General features: G+C 37.5%; 1 protein-coding gene and 1 pseudogene across 10 annotated transcripts in view; one reads left to right on the top strand and one right to left on the bottom strand.

The window, feature by feature from the left end:
* The window catches only part of KIF1B (kinesin family member 1B), a 192,930-nt gene that overhangs the window by 76,206 nt on the left and 91,085 nt on the right, over positions 1-25,639 (top strand). For 5 of the 10 annotated variants that reach the window (XM_077151354.1, XM_077151347.1, XM_077151349.1 and 2 more), the window contains exons 13-19: positions 919-960; positions 3,673-3,884; positions 18,659-18,738; positions 21,494-21,569; positions 23,872-23,951; positions 24,440-24,546; positions 25,392-25,475. In XM_077151354.1, the coding sequence (XP_077007469.1) occupies positions 919-960; positions 3,673-3,884; positions 18,659-18,738; positions 21,494-21,569; positions 23,872-23,951; positions 24,440-24,546; positions 25,392-25,475 (681 nt within the window). The remainder of the gene's footprint in view (positions 1-918; positions 961-3,672; positions 3,885-18,658; positions 18,739-21,493; positions 21,570-23,871; positions 23,952-24,439; positions 24,547-25,391; positions 25,476-25,639) is intronic. The other 5 variants (XM_077151353.1, XM_077151356.1, XM_077151357.1 and 2 more) reach the window with 3 other exon arrangements.
* Positions 19,015-21,390, bottom strand: LOC143655159 (tubulin-specific chaperone E pseudogene; annotated as a pseudogene).

The raw sequence follows: 25,639 nt of genomic DNA, 5'->3' as shown, positions 1-25,639 counted from the left end.
TGGATTAAGCATCAACTCAAAATCTCCTTTCCTCTTTGGGGTTCTTAACATTTAAAAGAAACTTAATTTTAAGGAATTAGATGAAGCAAGACAGTAGTGAAAGGGTGAATTGTTTTGTTTTTTTCTTAACTTCTTAAAACACCCACTGAAAGTGATCTCAGAATTTCTTTGTCGTATTTACCAGTCTGCCCATTGAAATCATGAAATTATTTTTAAAACCATTAATATATCACTACTTGGATTTTTATTAAAATTCTGTTTTAGAGCACCAGTGAAATTTATTTGGAATGTTCAACTTTCACTGAGAAATTAATTACTTCATAAAAACGTCACTTGAAATTTTTTCTTTTATCAGGGTTTCCCTATGTTACTGTAGTGGCAGTGATAAATATGTAAGAGGCCACCATTCAGTTCTACTTTCAAATAAGATTGACCTTTGAATATCACCCCTCACCTCCCAAAACCTGTGAAGAGAAAAAAAATCCAGTTTCTGTCAAGTTCAAGAATTAGAATTCCAGAGAAAATTGTTTTACAGTGTTGTCTTAAAATACATTTTTTTATCCTCAGTGATCTGCCTACGTACATAATGTCTAATCAGAAGTTCTCTTAAGTGAGTAAAATAGATTAATCAGGTAGAATAGGTTATGGTAGAATATGGGTTTATTTGGGAAAATGTATTTTTATTTTTTGGATATAAAATTAAGATTATTTTCCTTAAAATCCTAATGAAGTTTTCAAGTCCTCTTATTATTATTTAGAATCGGAGTTTTGGGTAAATACAGTTTATAAAAATGATATATATTCTAAGTGTGAACTTTTCATCTTTCCAAATACCAAATACTGCTCTGTTCCTTATCTTTGTCACTGCTGAACCTGAACTTTGACCATTCTTATATTTTCCCTCTTGCTTACCTTCAGTTGAGCCTTTGATCGATGATTACTCTGGAAGTGGAGGCAAATGTGTGTATTTCATGTATTGGTTATTTCCAGTACTCTGATTTGCTAATCTGCCTCTGCTGGATCAGCCTTAAAATGAACTTTGCATGTCAGCAATCCTAAAAGAGAAATCCCAGACAGAGCATACTGTAGATCACAGATGATCCCATTTTTGTCCTTCTCCATTTAGCAAAACAGTCTTTGCTGAATTTTAATTTGTTGCTTGAATAAAGTCAAGAGACTTGAAAAAATCTCTTACTTTTCTACTCTTCAGTTCTCCCACCTCTTGTGAATAACTAAATCCAAATATAGATGATGATGAAGATGACAATAATGATGATGGTGGTGGTGATTAGAGAGCAGATAATACTTACTGAGTATTTACAATGTACCAGGCCCTGTTCTTGGCACCTTGAATGTATTACATCACTTAATCCTTTCAATGATCTTGAAAAGTTCCTATTTAGCAATGAGGGCACTGCAGCCTGGAGTCAGTTCACCTGAAATCCCATGATTTCTAAGTAGTCAAGTTGGAGAGTGTAACTTAGAGACCTTGCTTTTAATCTTTAGAACACTAACATTTTTTTGGCCTCTGAAGTTGCTCCCTTCAGGGTCTAATTATTTAATAGAAGAACATTTTTCAATTTTCTGTGTCATTCTGAACCTTTATACATATATCATTAAACACAATTACTTCCATTCTGCCAAACATTACTCGTGATTAAATAGTTCTATATGTGTTGGGTTAGCATTCATTTATGCTTGTGCCAAGATGGTTCCTTCTGTATCTTGAGCCTCAGCTTACTTGCTAATTTGATAGCCTTTTTTTTCTTTTTATAAATCACAAATCAAATATTTAAAAGTTAGGTGTCTAGAATGTATACCACAAATTATAAAGGATTGCACATTATTCTCTCTATATTTGTCATTAAGTTGGTGAAGAAATAACTTCTCCCCCTTTAAAAATAGCAGATTATTATGAGGAATTGTTATCTTAGAAGAAATGAAGAATCTTAATTTTTTAAAAGTAATTTTTAGATTTTTAATTGTTTGCTTATTTCTATAGAAGGGCATATTATGAGGCTTGACAGTGAAGAAATATATATGAAAGCCAAATATAGGTTTGGCTGCTGTGATGATGTCAGGCTTTGATGACACTATAATATCCTAATACAGAAGTTACTCTTGGACTGAAATAGCTCTGTCTGAGATTTCCAAAGCTGAATGACACTGGTGTGGAAGAGATGCCATCTTGCTCTTGCTTTTGTTCTCAAGGTGTGCTGCTTTCAGCTTGTTGACTAACTTTTTTTCTGAGCAGCTGTGGCATCGCCAAAAAACAATGCATGACTAAGTTTTAATGCTGTATTTGTGCAGGAAAGCAGCCTGTACTAGTTCTGAATATCTATTTCAGTCTACTACTGTAATTACTCTTAGGGCTTGCATGTGTCCATTGGACCTTCTAAACTCTGTGCATCCTCTTCTTTTCTACCTTGCTACCATCACTTGGTGGCTTATTTTTTTGCTCTAGGCCATTTCCTCTTTTAAAACTCATTTCTGCTTGCTTTCCTATGTCCTATAATTGCAGATGGTGGTTTTCAAACTGTCTTGAAGCAGCTACTGGTTTAAGGGGCTTCAAGAACTGGCTGTGAAGAAATAGTGGAGTTGATAGACCCAGAGAAAGCTAATCATATTTATTGCCTATTATTTGTATTGACTCATATCATATCCTTTAAGTACAACTTACTGATAAATTTTAAGCAACATAGATCAACTTCACAATTGATTAAATTTAAAAAAATAGAAATACACCAACACCTGTGGTTTTCCTCTGGTATCTATTTGAGGATGACTAATGAAGAAAGTACAAACAGTATGTTAATGAATTTTGCTCTGTTTGTGACTATTTTACCAAAGCTGGTCTGAAGCACAATTTATATCTCTCCTAGAGACCTTACTAAATGGAAAGTACGTCCCTAAAACTTGTACTTCCTACTGGGAATCAGACTTACCAATGACTCCTGGTCATACTCTTAGGCCTTGTTTAAATTAACAAATAATCATCCTTAATTTTTGCTTATTTTGATAGGTGAATGTAAACCACACCAAAATTTATCAGTTTGCTAATTGTGCTCTTCCCTGTTGAGTAGATCAGTCAGCCCTGAGTTTTTAACCAGGACTTATAAAAATTCCTGTCATTTCCACAAATGCCTCTTCTTTTTATTTAAGGCATATATAAGCAGTTTTTTTTAAGCATGTTGAAATATTATACAAAGGACACTGCACTGAGTGTTCAGATTTTTGTTTTAACTGTAATATGTTTTTGGAAATTTTTACTGAGTATCATAAAACACTGAGCCTGACTGATATGCATTATTATTGATAAATAAATGATCATTTTTTTTCCTTACTGTTCCAAACTCTTGGAATTTAAGAGTCATGTAAATCTGAAGGCATTGTAGATATTGAGCAATAGAAGGAATTTATATGGCTGTTTTGGAAGAATGCTTAAATTCAGAGTGCTTCTCAACCTCTAAAATACCAGTGTTAAATAAAGACAGACATGTTTTAGAACTGCCATCTAGAACAGTAATAACTTGGCTTTTATTATAACGTGCCTTTGGCGCTTCAGTGCTGTCCTTTCTTACAGTTGTGTTACTTCCTGTCTTTTTTTTTTTCCCTTTCTGCTTCTACCCTTCTTTTCTACTTTTTCTGCCTTCCCTTCTTTCTATCTCCCAGATCTGAAAGATTTTCAGAACAATAAGCATAGGTACTTGCTAGCCTCTGAGAATCAACGTCCTGGCAATTTTTCCACAGCATCCATGGGGTCCCTTACTTCGTCTCCATCTTCTTGCTCACTCAATAGTCAGGTGGGCTTAACATCTGTGAGCAGTATTCAGGAGAGGATCATGTCTACACCTGGAGGAGAGGAAGCCATTGAACGTCTAAAGGTAAGTAATAATTCGGACGAAATGCATGGTAGTCTGTGTGGTTCCAGAAGGTAGAACTAGGACCGAAAATCACTGAGATTTTGGGTCAGCATATGGAAGTACTTTGTAACTTTTGGAGCTGCCTTGAAATGGAATTTTCTGCCTTCTGCGATGATTAATTGCTTTTCACCAGAATGCATGAAGCCTGATGTGGCTAAGTAGAGATGGGGGAGATGCAAGGGAGGCCATGCAAAGTAACTGATAGTTAGATGCCCCCATTTATTCTGGGGTAGTTTATAGGTCACAGTGAAATTGTCTATATATATATTTAGTTGGAAACTAAATAATTAGTTGGAAACATTTGGTTTTATTTAAAGATGAACTGTGTACAGCCATGCTTCTGTTAGTAAAATAAATATACAGTTATACACACATACACACAAATAAATAAATAAATACACAATTAAAAATTGTTTGAACATTTGACTAGCTATATCAAGTTTATTCGGACACATGTGAAACAATCTCTTCTAGAAGTTCCTAGAAAGCCATGAAACTGTACCATTACTAAAAGGAAAAGGCTGTCCCCTCCTTTATTGGTGCCCATGGTCATGAGGCCATGTGCTAAGTCTTGCTCACATGTGTGCAGAGCACCTGCTCATAGAGCCTGGTTTTATAAGGTTTTTTCCAGCCTGTTGCTGTCTCTTTTGGAAACTAGATTATTTCCTCTCCACAAATATAAAAGTTAGGAGAATCTGCTGCTTTCCTTCCCTCTCAATGACTGAAATGAGAGCAGACAGTTGTCACCTGCAGTAATGTGACAGTATCAGCTGCTTTGAAACAAATCTTTTCTTCCCTTCCTTGGTACCTCCAGAATGATAGTTTGATCTATATTTTGTATTCAGAAACTTTTTAAGGAGTGGTAAGCTGCAGTCCTGCTTCCAGCTCTTCAGGGTCTCCTTATGGTACATTGAGACCCCCATCCCCTACTGCTGTTCATTCAAGGATGATGGAGAACAGTGACACAGTTGGACAACTTAACAACTGCAAAAACTTTTCACCACTAAAAATGAATTAAGCTTGTCAGTTGAAGATGTCAGATACTTTCATGTTGATTTCCATTTGAAGCAGAAAAAAATTTTATATAACTAGTCTTCTGCTTTTTCTTTCTTAATCTTTACCTTTTCTTTCTTTGACCTGAATTTTCCTTTGGTATTTTATTCTCTTCTCAAATGAGGTGCTTTGAAAACAAAATTAATGATCTTGTTTCTTTCTTCAGAACACATTAGTAGAAAGTGGGTGACATTCTGAAATATGGGGTGTGGGGAAAAGTGAGAAACCTGCAAGTTAAGGGTAATTTCTACTGTTGATAAAATTACATTTGAAATTTTTCTAAAGATGTTTCTTGTTTCTTAGGCTTTATTGGCACATTTTATCAAGATACACATCTGTGATCAAGTTGCTTTGCAGGGCTGTATTCAGAGCCAGTGTGGAAAATACGTTAATATAAAATGTTCTTTTTCTTTGGGAAGTTTGTATCTTATTATGTGCTTCTTAAAGTCTTAGTTCACAGATGAGATTATACTTTCCTTTGACATGCATCTTGGTGTAAGAGAAAAGATTCTGCCAAATGGGACCAACTGAAAAGAATGTAGAATGCTAGGAGTCAAGACATTAACCAGACTCTTTAAGAGTTAGGTCACCTCATGTGTTCCAAATAGTTTCTAGGTAATAACCCTCTCTTATTCAAAGAACCCTCCCTCTACATCTCCCCAGTCTCCCTACTTTCCACTATGTCCCCCAAGATCTGTATTACTCTAGTAAAAAAATAAATTCCTCTGTTTTAATTCTCCTTTCAGCAAACTAAATGAAATCTTCCATTTAAATCTCTAGCTTCATTCTAGAGAGAAAATGGCTTCTTTATGGTTTCTTATTCAGTCTGGAGTTTTTAATGCTGCATGGCAGTTCACTGAAGCGTAAGTGCCTTAGTTCTGCTCTCAGTTTGTGAATGGTGAGAATTTCCTTCAGGCAGACCTCCTGCATTTTAATGCTGCAGGCAGACAACTTCTTGCTTTCACAGTGCTAGGCAGTGAGTTGTCTCATAGAAATGCTTGAGAATTTCTAATCTTTGAATATTTCATTGTTGAGAGTAAAGGAGCTGCATTCCTACAACATGACACTGCAGGAAAAAAATACTGTAAAATGGGAAAAAAGTAATAGAGGAGATTAATTTTCCTAACATTTTATTTCCTTTTGCATCTCTTTATTTTCAACTTAAAAAAATATCATAAGGTAGAATACTGCTTTTACACATGGTGTTGCTGCTGCCTCATTCACTGAATTGCCAATTTCCATATGTAAGAGACCCATGTTAGCCAGTCATGAGTGTCTTGAGTCCCCCACAGACCTCTCAGGCTAAAAAAAGTGATATGTAATTGCTTTCAGATTTTAATCACAATGAAGAACAGAATGAGGTGAAATGTACATATAGTCCCATGATTTAAAACCTAATCTGAGGAGGTTTTAAATATACGGCTACAGCCGCTCTATGCTGGCTTTTGTTTCTTAGTCTGGCATCATAGTCAGTACTGTGAGTGCCACTGATTGGACTTAGGCTATAAATACCCATAGATATCTATTACAGAAGCAGCAAAGGCAGATGCTGAGGCATTCCAAGCACCCCACATTTGGGGCTCATTTGGGAAGTATGCTATGTTTAGTACAGTAAAACCTTGGCTACTGATGGCTTCAGGGAATGTCTGTGAAGCAATCATTTAATCTTTTAAAATACCACAACTTAAACTAATTTTTTTTCATGGAAATATTTCTCCCTTGTCTTGTGAATTTCTCTGCGTCCTTCACTGAATCATCAAGAATAGATTTAATTGTATTGAGCCAAAAACAATTGCTGTCAACTCTAGTTTTTTTGTTGTTTTTTGTTGTTGTTTGTTTTTTTAAGTATAGTCTGTGTAGGGAGGAAGGGCCCTTATGGAGGTCCCTAGGCAGCCAAATGGTCACAGGATTGCTATATAGCACTTGGCGTCTCCTCAGTTCTGAAACACAAATCCCCATTTCATTTCAGCCTTACATTAGGCATGGAGAGTGGGTTCTGTGCAGCATTGCAACCACTGGGTACCAGCATGCCATACCTGCCTTCAGAGCTAGTTGCTGACCCAGAGACAGAAAGCTGCCTTCCTGTTGGCATCTCCAGTTCATTTATACTAAGTTTGTTAATCAGGCTTGAAAAAAGAATATCCTTCCCTTTTTCATAATTTATGGTGAGCTGTTTTGTAGAATGTTTACTCTGAAGAGTAGACACTGAGCTGAGAGGCAGGAACCCGGTTGTAGAATTGATTAGGGAGGAGTGTTGCTGTAGGTCCTCAGTTGCCCGCATCCCTAGGGTAGTTGTGAAATAAATGGTTTCCTGGGTTCTTGGTAGCAAGTATGACTGAATTGTCATTTTCTCTGACCTGTCCTCAAAGTTTTAAAAAAGAGCTTTCTAGACAACATAAAAATTGCAACTTGAAACTATAATACAAAATAAAAGTCTGCTATAGCACGTTACTCAGCTTATTCATTAAATCTCTCTTCCACAAACAGTTTATATTATAATTTATCCTCTAGCTCATAGGTAAAGTTCAAGGGGTCACATTAGAATGGGTAGCCAAGTGGTCACAGGATTGCTAGATAACACTTTTCTTTGTTAGATTGAGTTCTGCAGTTGCCCCAAAATAGGTTAGTTTTCATGTGATACTTAAGTATCTCACATATAGGTTTTATTCCATGATGAGCATAGTGGTTTGTGGGCAACATGGCAGTCAGGGTCTAGATGCTCTGTTAAGTCGCTCAGGTGCATCCTAGTATACGGTTCTTTGTTTTCAGAGTTGTCACTTTGAGATGGTGTTTTAGTTTGCTAATGCTGCCGGAATGCAAATACCATAAATGGATTGACTTTTATAAAGGGTATTTATTAAATTACACATTTACAGTTCTTGGGCCTTAGAAATGCCCAAACTAAGGCATCCAGAGAAAGATACCTTGACTCTGAAGAAAGACCAATGTTTGTCACTTGGAAAGGCGTGCGACTGGCATCTGCTGGTCCTTGTTCCCAGTTCTGTTGTTACCAGCTTCTGATTCCAGTGTCTTCCACTCTAAGTGTTTGTAGGTCCTGACTTAGTTGCCCTGGGACAGAACTCTGGGTTTCCTCTCTTAGTATCTCATGGAAAGGCACATGGCAATGTCTGCTGGGTTCTGGTTCCTGTCTAGCTTCTGTCATCTCTCTTAGCATCTGGCATCTCCTGGGCCTTTGGCATTTCCAAACATCTGTGTCTCTGTCTATATAGTAAACTAATCAAGCTCCACCTTCAATGGGTGAGGTCACACCTCCAAGCAATCAAAAGATCACTCTCACAATTGGGTGCTTCACATTGCCATGGAAGTAATCTAATCAAGAGGTCACACCCACAAGTGGATGTGTCACACATCTCCATGGAAACAACCTAATGAAAAGGTCCCACCCTGCAATATTGACTCAGGATTAAAAGAACAAGGCTTTTCTGGGTTACATAACAGTTTCAAACCAGAGCAGATGGTAAAGGATTCTGCCCTGTTATTTATTTATTTGCATGGGCAGGCACCAGGAAACAAACCCTCGTTTCTGGCATGGCAGGCGAGAACTCTGCCTGCTGAGCCACCCTGGCCCTACCCTGTTAATTTTAATGAACCTCAATAGCACATGTGTTGTACTGTCAGATATGTCTCAGATTTGCTTTTTTAAAGTTATGGGCAGAAGCATTTCTAGCTGTTGGCAGACAACTTCGTGGTATTTTGTAGATGCAGTATTGTACATTACTCGGTACTAGATAGGCTTAGTCTCCTGGCCTCTGCTTAGTCTCCTGGCCTTTGCACTCCTTGCCAAAATTGTGTGAATTTGTCTTTGTTGCTGCTGTTATAGCATGGCTCGTTTGCTCCTCACTTAGCTTTGGAGTGGCATTTGTATTGGATATTGATCATTCCTTTTCGAGGACTTGTTACTGTAGAGATGCCATTCAGATAGCTGTTTCTGCCATGCAGCCTCTGAGTGTGTTCTAAAGGATAATGAGGGCCAGTTTGGGTGTTTTCTGCCATTCCCACACCCCACTCCCACACCCCAACCCCACCTTACCAAGGCATTCTTATTCCAGCTTCTCTACTTTGTATTGGCTTTTTGCTTTACTGAAAGAGCACCTACTAGAGCTGCCTTTACTTTTCTACCTAATTCACCCAGGTCATTTCTCTCACCAGTTCTTTGTCTGGCTTCACTGGTTATTCTAATTTTTTAATTTTTATACTCTCTGGTTTGTTTCTCCTGACTTTTGTGCTCCTTCGCTTTTGTAGCTGCTGCTTTGAGTTTTTGTTCTTGACTTTTTTTTTAATTTTAATAAAACCAATCAACATACAATATGAACATTCTTTTTTTATCACATAGTTGTATATTCATCATCATGAGCATTTCTTAGAACATTTGCATCAATTCAGAAAAAGAATAAAAAGAAAACAGAAAAAAATTCATACATACCATACCCCTTACCCCTCCCTTTCATTGATCACTAGCATTTCAATCTACTAGATTTATTTTAACATTTGTTCCCCTTATTACTTATTTATTTATTTATTTATTTATTTTATTTTTTATTTTTTATTTTTTTATTAACGGAAAGAAAAAAAAAAAGAAATTAACACAACATTTAGAAATCATACCATTCTACATATGCACTCAGTAATTCTTAACATCATCACATAGATGCATGATCATTGTTTCTTAGTACATTTGCATCGGTTTAGAAGAACTAGCAACACAACAGAAAAAGATATAAAATGTTAATATAAAGAAAAGAAATAAAAGTAGTAGTAATAGTAAAAAACAACAACAACAAACAAACCAACAAGCAAACAAAAACAAAAAAAACCCTATAGCTCAGATGCAGCTTCATTCAGTATTTTAACATGATTACTTTACAATTAGGTATTAATGTGCTGTCCATTTTTGAGTTTTTGTATCTAGTCCTGTTGCACAGTCTGTATCCCTTCAGCTTCAATTACCCATTGTCTTACCCTGTTTCTAACTCCTGCTGAACTCTGTTACCAGTGACATATTTCAAGTTTATTCTCGAATGTCCGCTCACATCAGTGGGACCATACAGTATTTGTCCTTTAGTTTTTGGCTGGATTCACTCAGCATAATATTCTCTAGGTCCATCCATGTTATTACATGGTTCATAAGTTTATCTTGTCTTAAATCTGCATAATATTCCATCGTATGTATATACCGCAGTTTGTTTAGCCACTCTTCTGTTGATGGAGATTTTGGCTGTTTCCATCTCTTTGCAATTGTAAATAACGCTGCTATAAACATTGGTGTGCAAATGTCCGTTTGTGTCTTTGCCCTTAAGTCCTTTGAGTAGATACCTAGCAATGGTATTGCTGGGTCGTATGGCAATTCTATATTCAGCTTTTTGAGGAACCGCCAAACTGCCTTCCACAGTGGTTGCACCCTTTGACATTCCCACCAACAGTGAATAAGTGTGCCTCTTTCTCCGCATCCTCTCCAGCACTTGTCATTTTCTGTTTTGTTGATAATGGCCATTCTGGTGGGTGTGAGATGGTATCTCATTGTGGTTTTGATTTGCATTTCTCTAATGGCCAGGGACATTGAGCATCTCTTCATGTGCCTCTTGGCCATCCGTATTTCTTCTTCTGGTAGGTGTCTGTTTAAGTCTTTTTCCCATTTTGTAATTGGGTTGGCTGTCTTTTTGTTGTTGAGTTGAACAATCTCTTTATAAATTCTGGATACTAGACCTTTATCTGATATGTCGTTTCCAAATATTGTCTCCCATTGTGTAGGCTGTCTTTCTACTTTCTTGATGAAGTTCTCTGATGCACAAAAGTGTTTAATTTTGAGGAGCTCCCATTTATTTATTTCCTTCTTCAGTGTTCTTGCTTTAGGTTTAAGGTCCATAAAACCACCTCCAGTTGTAAGATCCATAAGATATCTCCCAACATTTTCCTCTAACTGTTTTATGGTCTTAGACCTAATGTTTAGATCTTTGATCCATTTTGAGTTAACTTTTGTATAGGGTGTGAGAGATGGGTCTTCTTTCATTGTTTTGCATATGGATATCCAGTTCTCTAGGCACCATTTATTGAAGAGACTGTTCTGTCCCAGGTGAGTTGGCTTGACTGCCTTATCAAAGATCAAATGTCCATAGATGAGAGGGTCTATATCTGAGCACTCTATTCGATTCCATTGGTCGATATATCTATCTTTATGCCAATACCATGCTGTTTTGACCACTGTGGCTTCATAATATGCCTTAAAGTCAGGCAGCGCGAGACCTCCAGCTTCGTTTTTTTTCCTCAAGATGTTTTTAGCAATTCGGGGTACCCTGCCCTTCCAGATAAATTTGCTTATTGGTTTTTCTATTTCTGAAAAAAAAGTTGTTGGGATTTTGATTGGTATTGCATTGAATCTGTAAATCAATTTAGGTAGGATTGACATCTTAACTATATTTAGTCTTCCAATCCATGAACACGGTATGCCCTTCCATCTATTTAGGTCTTCTGTGATTTCTTTTAGCAGTTTTTTGTAGTTTTCTTTATATAGGTTTTTTGTCTCTTTGGTTAAATTTATTCCTAGGTATTTTATTCTTTTAGTTGCGATTGTAAATGGGATTCGTTTCTTGATTTCCGCCTCAGCTTGTTCATTACTAGTGTATAGAAAAGCTACAGATTTTTGAATGTTGATCTTGTAGCCTGCTACTTTGCTGTACTCATTTATTAGCTCTAGTAATTTTGTTGTGGATTTTTCTGGGTTTTCTACATATAGTATCATATCGTCTGCAAACAGTGATAGTTTTACTTCTTCCTTTCCAATTTTGATGCCTTGTATTTCTTTTACTTGCCTAATTGCTCTGGCTAGAACTTCCAACACAATGTTGAATAATAGTGGTGATAGTGGACATCCTTGTCTTGTTCCTGATCTTAGGGGGAAAGTTTTCAATTTTTCCCCATTGAGGATGATATTAGCTGTGGGTTTTTCATATATTCCCTCTATCATTTTAAGGAAGTGTCCTTGTATTCCTATCTTTTGAAGTGTTTTCAGCAGGAAAGGATGTTGAATCTTGTCAGATGCCTTCTCTGCATCAATTGAGATGATCATGTGATTTTTCTGCTTTGATTTGTTGATATGGTGTATTACATTAATTGATTTTCTTATGTTGAACCATCCTTGCATACCTGGGATGAATCCTACTTGGTCATGATGTATAATTCTTTTAATGTGTTGTTGGATACGATTTGCTAGAATTTTATTGAGGATTTTTGCATCTGTATTCATTAGAGAGATTGGTCTGTAGTTTTCTTTTTTTGTAATATCTTTGCCTGGTTTTGGTATGAGGGTGATGTTGGCTTCATAGAATGAATTAGGTAGTTTTCCCTCCACTTCGATTATGTTGAAGAGTTTGAGGAGAGTAGGTACTAATTCTTTCTGGAATGTTTGATAGAATTCACATGTGAAGCCGTCTGGTCCTGGACTTTTCTTTTTAGGGAGCTTTTGAATAACTAATTCAATCTCTTTACTTGTGATTGGTTTGTTGAGGTCGTCTATTTCTTCTTGAGTCAAAGTTGGTTGTTCATGTCTTTCCAGGAACCTGTCCATTTCTTCTAAATTGTTGTATTTATTAGCGTAAAGTTGTTCATAGTATCCTGTTATTACCTCCTTTATTTCTGTGAGGTCAGTAGTTATGTCTCCTCTTTCATTTCTAATCTTATTTATTTGCATCCTCTCTCTTCTTCTTTTTGTCAATCTTGCTAAGGGCCCATCAATCTTGTTGATTTTCTCATAGAACCAACTTCTGGTCTTATTGATTTTCTCTATTGTTTTCATGTTTTCAATTTCATTTATTTCTGCTCTAATCTTTGTTATTTCTTTCCTTTTGCTTGCTTTGGGATTAGTTTGCTGTTCTTTCTCCAGTTCTTCCAAGTGGACAGTTAATTCCTGCATTTTTGCCTTTTCTTCTTTTCTGATATAGGCATTTAGGGCAATAAATTTCCCTCTTAGCACTGCCTTTGCTGCGTCCCATAAGTTTTGATATGTTGTGTCTTCATTTTCATTTGCCTCTAGGTATTTAATAATTTCTCTTGCAATTTCTTCTTTGACCCACTTGTTGTTTAAGAGTGTGTTGTTGAGCCTCCATGTATTTATGAATTTTCTGGCACTCCGCCTATTATTGATTTCCAACTTCATTCCTTTATGATCCGAGAAAGTGTTGTGTATGATTTCAATCTTTTTAAATTTGTTAAGACTTGCTTTGTGACCCAGCATATGGTCTATCTTTGAGAATGATCCATGAGCACTTGAAAAAAAGGTGTATCCTGCTGTTGTGGGATGTAATGTCCTATAAATGTCTGTTAAGTCAAGTTCATTTATAGTAATATTCAGGTTCTCTATTTCTTTATTGATCCTCTGTCTAGATGTTCTGTCCATTGATGAGAGTGGTGAATTGAAGTCTCCAACTATTATGGTATATGTGTCTATTTCCCTTTTCAGTGTTTGCAGTGTATTCCTCACGTATTTTGGGGCATTCTGGTTCGGTGCGTAAATATTTATGATTGTTATGTCTTCTTGTTTAATTGTTCCTTTTATTAGTATATAGTGTCCTTCTTTGTCTCTTTTAACTGTTTTACATTTGAAGTCTAATTTGTTGGATATTAGTATAGCCACTCCTGCTCTTTTCTGGTTGTTGTTTGCATGAAATATCTTTTCCCAACCTTTCACTTTCAACCTATATTTATCTTTGGGTCTAAGATGTGTTTCCTGTAGACAGCATATAGAAGGATCCTGTTTTTTAATCCATTCTGCCAGTCTATGTCTTTTAATTGGGGAATTCAGTCCATTGACATTTAGAGTTATTACTGTTTGGATAATATTTTCCTCTACCATTTTGCCTTTTGTATTATATATATCATATCTGACTTTCCTTCTTTCTACACTTTTCTCCATGTCTCTCTCTTCTGTCTTTTTGTATCTGACTCTAGTGCTTCCTTTAGTATTTCTTGCAGAGCTGGTCTCTTGGTCACAAATTCTCTTAGTGACTTTTTGTCTGAGAATGTTTTAATTTCTCCCTCATTTTTGAAGGACAATTTTGCTGGATATAGGAGTCTTGGCTGGCAGTTTTTCTCTTTTAGTAACTTAAATATATCATCCCACTGTCTTCTAGCTTCCATGGTTTCAGCTGAGAAATCTACACATAGTCTTATTGGGTTTCCCTTGTATGTGACAGATTGTTTTTCTCTCGCTGCCTTCAAGATCCTCTCTTTCTCTTTGACCTCTGACATTCTAACTAGTAAGTGTCTTGGGGAACGCCTATTTGTGTCTAATCTCTTTGGGGTGCGCTGCACTTCTTGGATCTGTAATTTTAGGTCTTTCATAAGAGTTGGGAAATTTTCAGTGATAATTTCTTCCATTAGTTTTTCTCCTCCTTTTCCCTTCTCTTCTCCTTCTGGGATACCCACTACACGTATATTTGTACGGTTCACATTGTCCTTGAGTTCCCTGATACCTTGTTCAAATTTTTCCATTCTTTTCCGGATAGTTTCTGTTTCTTTTTGGAATTCAGATGTTTCATCCTCCAAATCACTAATTCTATCTTCTGTTTCTTTAAATCTGTCATTGTAGGTATCCATTGTTTTTTCCATCTTTTCTACTTTATCTTTCACTTCCATAAGTTCTGTGATTTGTTTTTTCAGTTTTTCTATTTCTTCTTTATGTTCAGCCCATGTCTTCTTCATGTCCTCCCTCAATTTATCGATTTCGTTTTTGAAGAGGTTTTCCATTTCTGTTCGTATATTCAGCATTAGTTGTTTCAGCTCCTGTATCTCATTTGAACTATTGGTTTCTTCGTTTGACTGGGCCATATGTTCAATTTTCTGAGCGTGATCCGTTATCTTCTGCTGGCGTCTGGGCATTTAGTCAGATTTCCCTGGGTGTTCGACCCCACAGGTTGAAAGATTTTTCTGTGCAATCTCTTGGTTCTGCTTTTCTTATCCTTCCCAGTAGGTGGCGCTCGTGGCACACGTTTGTCTGTGGGTTCCACTAGTGAAAGTTGCTGTAGGTCCTTTAACTCTGGAAAATTCTCGCCGTAGGGGAGGTTCGGCAGCCGAAGCGTCCCGGAAGAATGCCAGCCAGCCCGGGGTTCCGAATGTGGGGAGGGTCGCCGGCCGTTGCAGCACAGAAGAGCGTCCGGCCAAATTAGCTAGTCGGCCCGGGGCACCAAGCGTGGCTGGAGGGCGCCAGCCGTCGCAGCCCGGGAGAGTGCACTGTTCCCAGCCGGCGGGGGAGTCACGTGTTTGGAAGGGATCCCCCGGTCACTGTTCTCCGCAGTCTGGGGATTTCCGACCCAACTATCTCAGTTGTTCCGGGGGGCCTCGTGTGGTGGGGGCACCAGCCGCCGCGGCCCAAGGGGACCGCCTGTCCAATTCTACCAGCTGGCCTGGGAAGGTGGAAGGGAGGGACTCCGGTTGCTTGCCGTCCCACCCAGGAAAGCCCGTGCCCCTTGGTGATCTCACCGGAGCTAGTTCTCCCAGATAGTCAGCCGTTCCAGGATGGGGTACGCTGTCCCTTTGATCTCCCTCGTGGCTCCGGGAGCTGCTCTGTATTATCTCCACTCCCCCAGTAGCTGTTCTGGAGGAGGAAAGGTGAGGGCGGCAAGGCTGTAGAGGCTGGTGGCGGAGGAGCACGGTGAAGGCGGGGGAAGAGGGCACCGTGGTGGTTGGAGAGCAGCCGGAGCAGGAGGGGGAGGAGGGGGGGAAAGGAGGTCGGGCGGCTCGGCTGCCGCGGGGCGTGGGCGCCGCGCGGCGGGCCAGTGGAGAAAGAGAGGGGGGGAGGAGGTCGGACGGCTCGGCTGCTGCGGGGCGTGGGCGCCGCGCGGCGGGCCGGCGGAGAAAAAGATACTTATTTATTTTTAATCCATGTGTTTTACTTACCTGTCCATAAGGTAGATAAAAGAAGCATCAGACACAAGGTTTTCACAACCACACAGTCACATTGCGAAAGTTATGTCATTATATAATCATCTTCAAGAAACATGGCTACTGGAGCACAATTCTACATTTTCAGGCAGTTCCCTCCAGCCTCTCTGTTAAAAGGTGATATCTATTTAATGCATAAGAATAATCTCCAGGATAACCTCTCCTCAACTCTGTTTGGAATCTCTCAGCCATTGACTCTTTTGTCTCATTTCACTCTTCCCCCTTTTGGTCGACAAGGTTTTCTCAATCCCTTGATGCTGAGTCTCAGCTCATTCCAGGATTTCTGTCCCACTTTGCCAGGAAGGTCCACATCCCTGGGAGTCATGTCCCATGTAGAGAGGAGGAGGGCAGTGAGTTTGTTTATTGTGTTGGCTGGGAGAGAGAGTTGGCTTTTTTTTTTTCTAGTGCTGCCTCACCTTTGGAATGTTTTTTGTTTTTAGGTGACACCCTATAAGTAATTATTCTGGACATCTAAGAATTCCAGAAAAATATTTGTCCTGCACCTTAGGATTTATTGTGTTACATCTACGTGTCTTTTTATGCATAGTATTATGTTTTGGGATCCCAGTGGCTTCCTTGGTAGTCTATTGAGTGAAACAAGTCAAAATATTTTGTGAATGTAAGACTTATATCATTCACAACTACTCCTGTCACCACTATCACTGACTTTCTGATTTTGTCACCATAACTTACATTTTCTCCTGCTTTTGCATATGTCCAGCTCCCTTTCTGGTGTGCCGTGACTCACTTTCCCTCCGTTATTCACTTAGTTAATTCCTATTTGTCCTTCATTGGTCTGCATGGCATTGCTCCCTCCTAAAAGGCCCTCTCTGATTCACCTACCTTCCAGCAATCTGTGAATGCTTCAGTTCTAGCATTTCACATGCTGTTCTGTGGGCAAAGCTACACCGTTGTGTGATATGACAGACAACCAGACAGACAGCCACACTTTGGTTCTTTCCTGTCTAATCCCCTAGATGCCCACAGGCAGCTTCTGCTTTTCCTTTGTCTCTGCTCAAATATAGCCTTGTCCAGACTACCCCACTTCAAATTGTTCCTTCCCCCACCCCTCCCTCTGAATTTTCTCTCTCCCTTCTTTGTTTTTCCTCAAAGTTCTTATCACTGCCTACCATACTATATATTTGAGTTTCTGATTAAAATTGACTGATTATTTCAGTTTCCTTACTAAAATGTAAATATTGTGAAGAAAGGCATTTTTTTTTCCCCATGCCATATCCCTAGTTGTCTAGAAGAAAGCTTGGCATATCATAGGGGCATATATTATGACTATTGAGTGAATCGTCACTTACTTTCTTTCTCCCTAGTAGATAGTAATCCCCTTGAGAGCAGGAAACATGTTTTAAATCTAATATTCTGGCATCTAATAGGCACTCAGCATGTGATTGATAAATTGTTACCTCAGTGGCTACATACCTTCAAATGAACCCTAATTCTACCTAATAATACCTTTTTATAATGTGTATTTTGGAGGGTGTTATTTTATGGTGAAATTATAGTAAAACAAAAGCAGTGAATACTGTATTAGTTTGTTAAGCTGCTGGAATGCAATATACCAGAAATGGAACAGCTTTTTTGGGGGGGGGGGTGGTGGCAGGGGGAGGGCGGTGCATGATCCGGGAATTGAATGGAACAAGTTTTTTGTTTTTTGGTTTTTGTTTTGGCATTGGCATCGGCAGGCTCTGGGAATCGAACCCGAGTCTCTGGCATGGCAGGTCAGGTGAAAATTCTGCCCCTGAGCCACTGTTGCACCACCCAAATGGAATAGTTTTTATAAAGGAAATTTATAATGTTACGAGTTACAGTTCTAAGGCTGTGAAAATATCCAAATTAAGGTACAACAAGAGGTTACCTTCATTCAAGAAAGGCCAAGGCTGTCTGAAACTTCTCTGTTAGCTGGGAAAGTGTGTGGCTGGCATCTGCTGGTCCCTCACTCCTGGACTTCGTTGCTTTCAGCCTCTGTTTCCTCTGGAGGTTCCTCACTTGCTGTCTGTGGGCCTTCACTTAGCTCCTCTGGGACACAACTCTGGGTTCTGGCTTGCTTAGCATCTCATGGGAAGACATGTGGAGACATCTGCTGGGCCCTGCATCTCCAAATGTTCTGGGTCTCTGGGTCTTGTGTTGGCTCTCTCAGCTCTGAAGCAGCTATTCTCCAAGCATCTTCATCTGTTCTAAGGTTTCTTTAAAATGTTTCCTCTTTTAAAGGACTCAGAAAACTAATCAAGACCCACTTTGAATGGGTGGCATCACATCTCCATCTAATCAAAAGGTCACACCCACAATTGGGCATGCCACATCTCCGTGGAGATAATCTTATCCAAGGTTTCTGTCCTACAGTATTGAGTCAGGATTAATAGAAATGGCTACCTCATAAGATTGGATCAGAATTAAAACATGGCTTTTCTAGAGTACATAATGGCTTTAAACTGACACAAATACCTTTGGAAACTTTATTCTTTTGTAGAAGTATCTGTCAGAAAAGTACCTTGCAGTTTGAGATAATGATATTACCCTTGCACATTTACCCACTCACATATACACAGAGATTCACTATTAATATATGTTTATTAGGATTTAGATGACATCTGTGAACCAGTAGTCTGGGGCTAATTTTGTTTCCAGCATGAATCTGTTTCTTGCTGTCCTTTTCAGACAAGGTCTGTTAAATTTTAAGACTCTTTGCCACTTTAACTGTCACCTTTCTCACTTAGGAGTCAGAAAAGATCATTGCTGAGTTGAATGAAACCTGGGAAGAGAAGCTGCGTAAAACCGAGGCCATCAGAATGGAAAGGTCAGGAGCTTAAAATCTGGAAATGTTTCTAAGCTTTCTAGTAAATCTGGATTAATTTTTTTTTGTAGGTACAAAGCCTTTATTATTACTATTATTATTGCAAGCCTGGAAATGGTCTGTTTCCAATGAAAGATACAGCCTTTTCTGTACCTAGGGGAGGTTGTAAAATCTCACTCTTTTGACAATAGAACTGTTCCAATAAATTATCACCGGTGAACCCCAGTCATGATAAAAAAAAAACCTGGTCTCTGAATTTTATTAGTTGGCTGTTAACCATCACCACACCAATAGACAATCTCCATTTCCCGCAGAATAGATCTCTAATGACTTTTGGTCATTTTCTAGTTCAGTTTTCTTCCTGGCATTTTGGTACTTTCATAGGACTACAGAAGTTCTGACACAGGAACTTTTAGAAAACATGATGGCAATCCTTTCACCTAGTCATGGAGTCTGGCAGTTGTTTCTCTATGACCTTTCTTATGAACTTGGTTGGGATATTTTATGTTCAGTATTAATAGTTGATTTTTGAGCACAGGTGATTGTTGTGTTTTGAGTTCCTCATCTTCAGATGCACCGTATTTAAAGCAGAGTAATTGGTATCTAGAATAAACTGCAAGAAATCCTTCCTTTGGTCTGTTTTTGTCAGGATTCTGATGTCCACCAGCCTTTCTCCATTAATTTTCAAAAGCTCTTTGGTAGTCTAGCTCAGCTCCACACCTTTCCTCTGGTAAAATCTCACATTTGTTCAGTGTCTTCAGCTGACCAATTCTGGCGATGATGAATTGACATTTGGTCTAGGCTTCCTTGTTCCTGTCAGTCAGGGGATTTCTTATGCAGGAAAAAAGACTCTGTAACTTATCTAGTTCATTAATAAATGACCATTGTGATATCTGATTGTAATTTACCACGAGGTGTTGCAAGGAAGGAAACATTGATGTTTCATACTCAATTCCAGCACCTGGAAAATGTATGGAAAAAATTCCATTGTCAGAAAGAATTAGTTGCTCTAATCTGGGCTGATATGCTATTAGAAATAGCTGATTTTCATTAATTAATTGATTACTGGAAAAGTCTAATAACTTGACCAACTGTAGACCATCCAGTGGCTTTTCTGAAATGAAAATATTGTTAGACTCAAGGTACAGTTCCTCAAGGACTGGCCATCCAGAGGCACAGCTGAGCACCTCAGCCCATGTAATTCCTGTTTAAGAACTAAAACCTTCAGTGTAGTAAATGATCCATTTAGACATGGTGAATCAGAGGGAAATTTTAATTTATTTCCACTGAGATTAAGGACATCAAGGTGTTTAAGCTGATCACCAATATGCATCACTTCATCCTATGATTGCAACAGTTTTTTCTGTCAGATCTATCTTAAATATCTTCTAGAACTCATGCTCCTTCTGTTTCTCAGCTCTTCTGAATCATATTCTAGATTACTATTTTTTATTTTTGGTATGCTGTATGGCAGGGATCACATTTCATTCTTTTTCCTTGTGAGTATCTCCTTACTGCAGCACCATTTGCTGAATTTTTGTTTGCTTAGTTTTTAGTTTGTTTGTGAAATGCATGGGCCGGAAATCGAATCCGCGTATCCCACATGGCAGGCGAGAATTCTACCACTGAACTACCCTTGCACCCCCCCCCCCCCCCATGTTCTAGATTACTTTTTACAGTAAGAAAAAATTAGAGGTTAAAAATAAAGAACCCCCACCCCTAAAGGAAACAAAACAAGACAAAACAAAACAAAATTTAAACATAGCTGGGGATTTATAGCCAGTAGAATTTATGTTTTGAAGTGAAATATACATGTTTTTGCATTCTCTGAGGAGTCTAACTAAATAAACTAACTAAATAGTACTAGACTATGTGTTGCTAAAGATTCATCTAAAAATGGAATGGATTCAAGGCTACAGTTTTTCATTTACAGAAAGAAGATTGCCTTTAATAAAGGCCCAAATCAAAATAGCTGTTCAGTGTTTCAAAGTTACAGAGTTACATTCTCTAGAATGACCTCTTTGGTAAGATATGAAGTAGTTGGGTTGAAAACTTTTTAAGTTCCTATACTAGCTTAACTGCCATCAGGTCTCTACCCTGAAGGTGATCATAACCCAAAATAATACTTTCGCTATTAGAACAAATATATGTATGAAAAATGTCAGTTACAGCTTTCCTCCTCCTTGGAAGATGATGCAGAAGTAAATTTTAATGCAACAGTTCAGTAAATTTATCTAATAGAATTTTATTGTTGAATATGGAAATATAAAGCTAGTATTATTGAACCAGAATGATAGTTGGCGTGGGACCATAAGTACTGAGAAAATGATATTTTGAAATGATACTCCATCTACCAGAGTTGCTTTGTACTTACTTCTTAGATTTTAAAGAAATAGTTCTTTCAAGTTGGCCTTAAGGAATATCCTTTTTTCCTTTTTTTATGTTATTAGATGTTATTTATGAATGATTGCTCACTTCCAAATTCAGATGTGACAAGGTTTTACAAGATTCCTTATTTGGGTGAAGGTAACTTTATCTAACACAGAAGCATAACAATTTTAAATGTGATTTCTGTAAAAAGAATTTCTCTTTAATGATGAAATTTCTCTTTAATGATGAAATAAATGAATTATTTCACATTTGCATCACCGACATTAAATATGGCAAAATGTTTTTGCGGGCTTTATTTTCCAGTTCATATTAGCTTGACTTAATTGAGATTTTAGTATTGGTCTTCTGATAAACTTGTTTTTTCTAGAGAGGCCTTGCTGGCTGAGATGGGAGTTGCCATTCGGGAAGATGGTGGAACCCTGGGAGTTTTCTCACCGAAGAAGGTAGAAAACAGTGTTGCTGCGAAATTTAACCACTTTTTGTTTGTCTTAGTCATTGAGGCATATCATGTCTCTCAAGGCTGCCCCCACATTCCCTTTTCTTAATCATAAGACAGCTTAATTTCAATTATTTGTAGAATGTCTATCATGTTTACTATTTTAAAAATAAAAACCCGAGGCAGTAAATCTATTAACTTTAGCCATTCTTTGATATGTTTAATCATCTTCATTGTTGCTTTTCCTTAAATTCTGAACCTAATCTGGTAAACTTTCCTTCAGTTGTGGCTACTCTTTTTATGTAAATTTTCCCACAGGGGCCATCAACCCTGTACACTAACTATTTGGAAGCATTTCCAACTGTTTGAGTTTGTGTAGAAAATACTGCTTTAGTTTGCTTCCCCAGTTTGTGTGATTATAGATAATCAGTGTTTAGGGGCAGCAGTTCCCATCCCCATTCTTCAAGCATCCTCTGCTCCTTTCTCAGTTATTTAAAAAATAGTCCCAGAATTTACCTTCCTACTTACATATTCAGAGTTATAAAATAGTAGGTACCTTTTAGCTAATTAGAATAGTTTAATTAAGTTGCTGGTTGGTTATTATTAGATATTGGGAAACTATTCTCAAATGTCTGTTTTGTGTGTATATTAATTGTATGAGATGTAACGAGTATATAAAGCATGTGTCTCACACAACTAATATATGGTCCTGCAGTTCAAATGAACTCAAATTGGTCATTGAAGACTTAATCTTCTTCACACACACAGTCTGATGATGACCTCTGTAGATTAGCCGGGAAGGGTTAGGCAGTTTGGAATTAGTACTTTTGTTTTATATGATACAAAATATATTCCTGTGGCTTGATATGAAATATTTTCCTGTGGCTTTTGCTAGGATTGTTTAGGTTAGGTTTTTCTATCAAGGTCACATAACTGTCTTCCAAATTCTGATGTTGTCATTAAAGAGAAGGCAGATTAAAAGACATTTTAGATACATATTGCAGAATTGCAGCAATAAGTATTTTATATGTTTATATTGCCAAAGATCAGTGATTTTCATACTTTAGTAGTATTTTTCCTTTGGTATGGCATATATTTATTCAGATACATTACTTATGATAAACACTTTAACACTTATACTTTGATAGAATTTAGATTGTACCTTTGCATTATATCTAAAGGTATTTTATATTCGCCTTTCAGTATTAAGAACTGTGGGAAAGAGTTTTGTAGTAACTTACAAAAATATTATGGCATTTATTACAAATCATAGATAACTTGAAGTCTTGTGATATAAACAGTGCAGAATTCCAAACTGAGATCTGTTTCTAAAGTTTTTCTTACTTTAATTTTACTCATTTTGCTTTAAATTCCTGAACTTCCTCAGTAAAAGACAAGATATCCCATTGACCACATTCAAACTCAGCTGTAGAACCTATTGCTGAGATTTCCTTTTTCTTATGCCACTATCATGACAGGCTTTCAAGAACACTGCCCATAGAGTGATTTGACCTTCTCAAAGTAGCAAAGCTCTTAAACTACAAATGTATAGACATTAGTTTAGAAAATGTAGAGCTTATTCTAATTTTCTTTTTAATCATCTTTTACAGTCCCTTTTCTTAACCCCTTCATCTGACTCTTTCGTTTCTCTACAACTGATGGCACTATCTTGAGTAGATTTTAACCCTGAGACCGTATGACTTATTTATGGATTCCAATGGGGTATTTTCACCAAAGAAGATTGATTGTTTTTTTTTTTTTGGCATCCCTGGGTGGGCACGAAGAAGATTGGTTTTTTTAAAGATTTTAGAAGCATTACAGTTAAATAAAGAGGATGTTTAGAAGATGTTTATATTGTTGAATGTCATGAATTAAAATTTCTCTTTTGTAGTAGAGACTAATAAACCATGAAAGGTAGAAGATGAAAATTACAGAATAATTTTGTGGATTTTTTCCCAGGCATTCACAAAAATAATGATTAACCCATCGAGAGAATCAGCCTGTTTTAATTTTTCTTTTGTGCTCTCTTTGCTTTGTCCCTGTGAAGAATTGGATCTTATTCTTTATCCCAGAGCTCATGTTTTTGAAATAGAATGCATTAGGGCAATATAATGCATTAGTACAATTAAGGAAGGCCTGAAGAGGAGTATTTTCTCTTTATTATGGAATTGCAGCTAGGAATAATATGGAAGTCCCTCTTCTAGGCACTGTGCAGAATCAAAGAAGCTGTCAGACTCCTGTAGGTCTTTGTTATGGCTCAACCCTCTCTGGTGCCTTGCTCCAAATTGGTAATCTGTAATCTTTTTCAGACACCACATCTTGTTAACCTCAATGAAGATCCGCTAATGTCTGAATGCCTACTTTATTACATCAAAGACGGAATTACAAGGTATATTTGTTTCTTTTTTGGGGGGGTCTTAATGTTTTCTTTTCTCTTAGATGATTCCTTAACTAAAGGAAGATTGTTAAAAAATTTATTGTAATGATTTGCTGTTTTCCTGTCTGAAATAGTTGGAAACAATTCTCTGTACCCTTCACAAGTTATGTTAAGTGTTTTAGCTAGACTGGTGAACATGTAGTTTTTCCCTAAATAATCCTAAGTGAATTTTTTTCTCTGAAGATCTTATATGAATTCATTGAGTTTAATTCACTCATGTCTTTTTATAAAGCTGTATGAGTTACTTTGAAATATCATTGCTCCTTGGTTTCTTATTCTGTTGGGGGGAAGTTGAGCACATGACTATAGAATGTTCAGTTGAAAGCTTTTTTGATACCTTTTTTTGTATATACCAAAATATTCTTTGGGAGAAAGAGGTTCATTGTTTATAGTGCCTTTTTTGTCTGAATTTCCTGAGAAACGCTTTTTCTTGTGCTCAGGGTTGGCCAGGCAGATGCTGAGCGGCGCCAGGACATAGTACTGAGTGGGGCTCACATTAAAGAAGAGCATTGTATCTTCCGGAGTGAGAGAAGCAACAGTGGGGAAGGTGAGGGCTCCTGGCTTGAGCTTCTCCAACAACTTTTTCATTCTATGTTATGAGAAATACCCAAGATTTGGTATTCCTTCTCTCTTTCAGTAGGACTTTCTTATACAGCCTTATGTTAAAATGGAGAAACCTGAACTATTTATGAATGCAAAGATAGACATAGCTACTTTACATGAAAATAGACTAGACAAAAGGAGCCCTTCTTTTCCTGTCTAGAATTGAGCAGGACACAGGCATTTAGGCAGTTGGTCTTGAATGTTAATTACTTAATAGAAATGTAAGAAAGGAACAAATAATCCTGTGTAATAAGGGAGTTTCAGGACATCTAGTCTTAACCCAGTAGAATTTATTCTTATGTTATCTGAAAGGGAAGAAAAAGTCAGTCTTGATTTAACCTAGGTTATTGACAAAATAGCAATAACAAGCTAATGGTATTTTTTGTGCTATGTTATTCACTCCTTCCTTTATCAGAATATTAGTTTTTAAAACTTAGGTGTTTGGCTATTACTGACATCTCATACTTAAGATTGTTAATGGTTTTCAGTTTTATTGATGAAACTGTCTTCAGATATCACTAAAACTAATATTTCCTATCTTTTTATTCTGAGGTCTGTCAAGATCCTTAATTTTAGTTCAATTAAATGTTCCTATCTTAGCCACAGTTCCAAATAGCCTTAGGTATTGGACTGGTTCTGGTACTTTAAAATGAACTGTTGTGTAGATATTTCAAGCACTTAGTTGGTTGCAGGAATCTCTTTTAGTTACCATGAATCCTGATAGTCACTGCTTTCCATTATTTGATTTCAGTGGTTTCTGATCCTAACTTTAGTTTGTGTTGCTCTTAGTTATTGTGACCTTAGAGCCCTGTGAACGCTCAGAAACCTACGTAAATGGCAAGAGGGTGGCCCAGCCGGTCCAGCTGCGTTCAGGTGAGATGGGAAGAGGTTCAAGGTCTTCAACAATGTGCACATGGCTTGTGTGAGCAATTCTTAATTTTTGACTCTGTGTAAAGGCCTAAGTTATAGCAGTAGGATTTGTGTTTCTGTAGAACTCCAAAAGCTATCTTTTTTATGTTAGGGAGAATGAGGTTGTT

The sequence above is a fragment of the Tamandua tetradactyla genome, chromosome 2 (genome assembly GCF_023851605.1).
Source record: "Tamandua tetradactyla isolate mTamTet1 chromosome 2, mTamTet1.pri, whole genome shotgun sequence".
Taxonomy (NCBI): Eukaryota; Metazoa; Chordata; class Mammalia; order Pilosa; family Myrmecophagidae; genus Tamandua; species Tamandua tetradactyla.
Note: the sequence above shows the minus strand (reverse complement) of the source record. Positions and strands in the feature narration are given on the sequence as shown.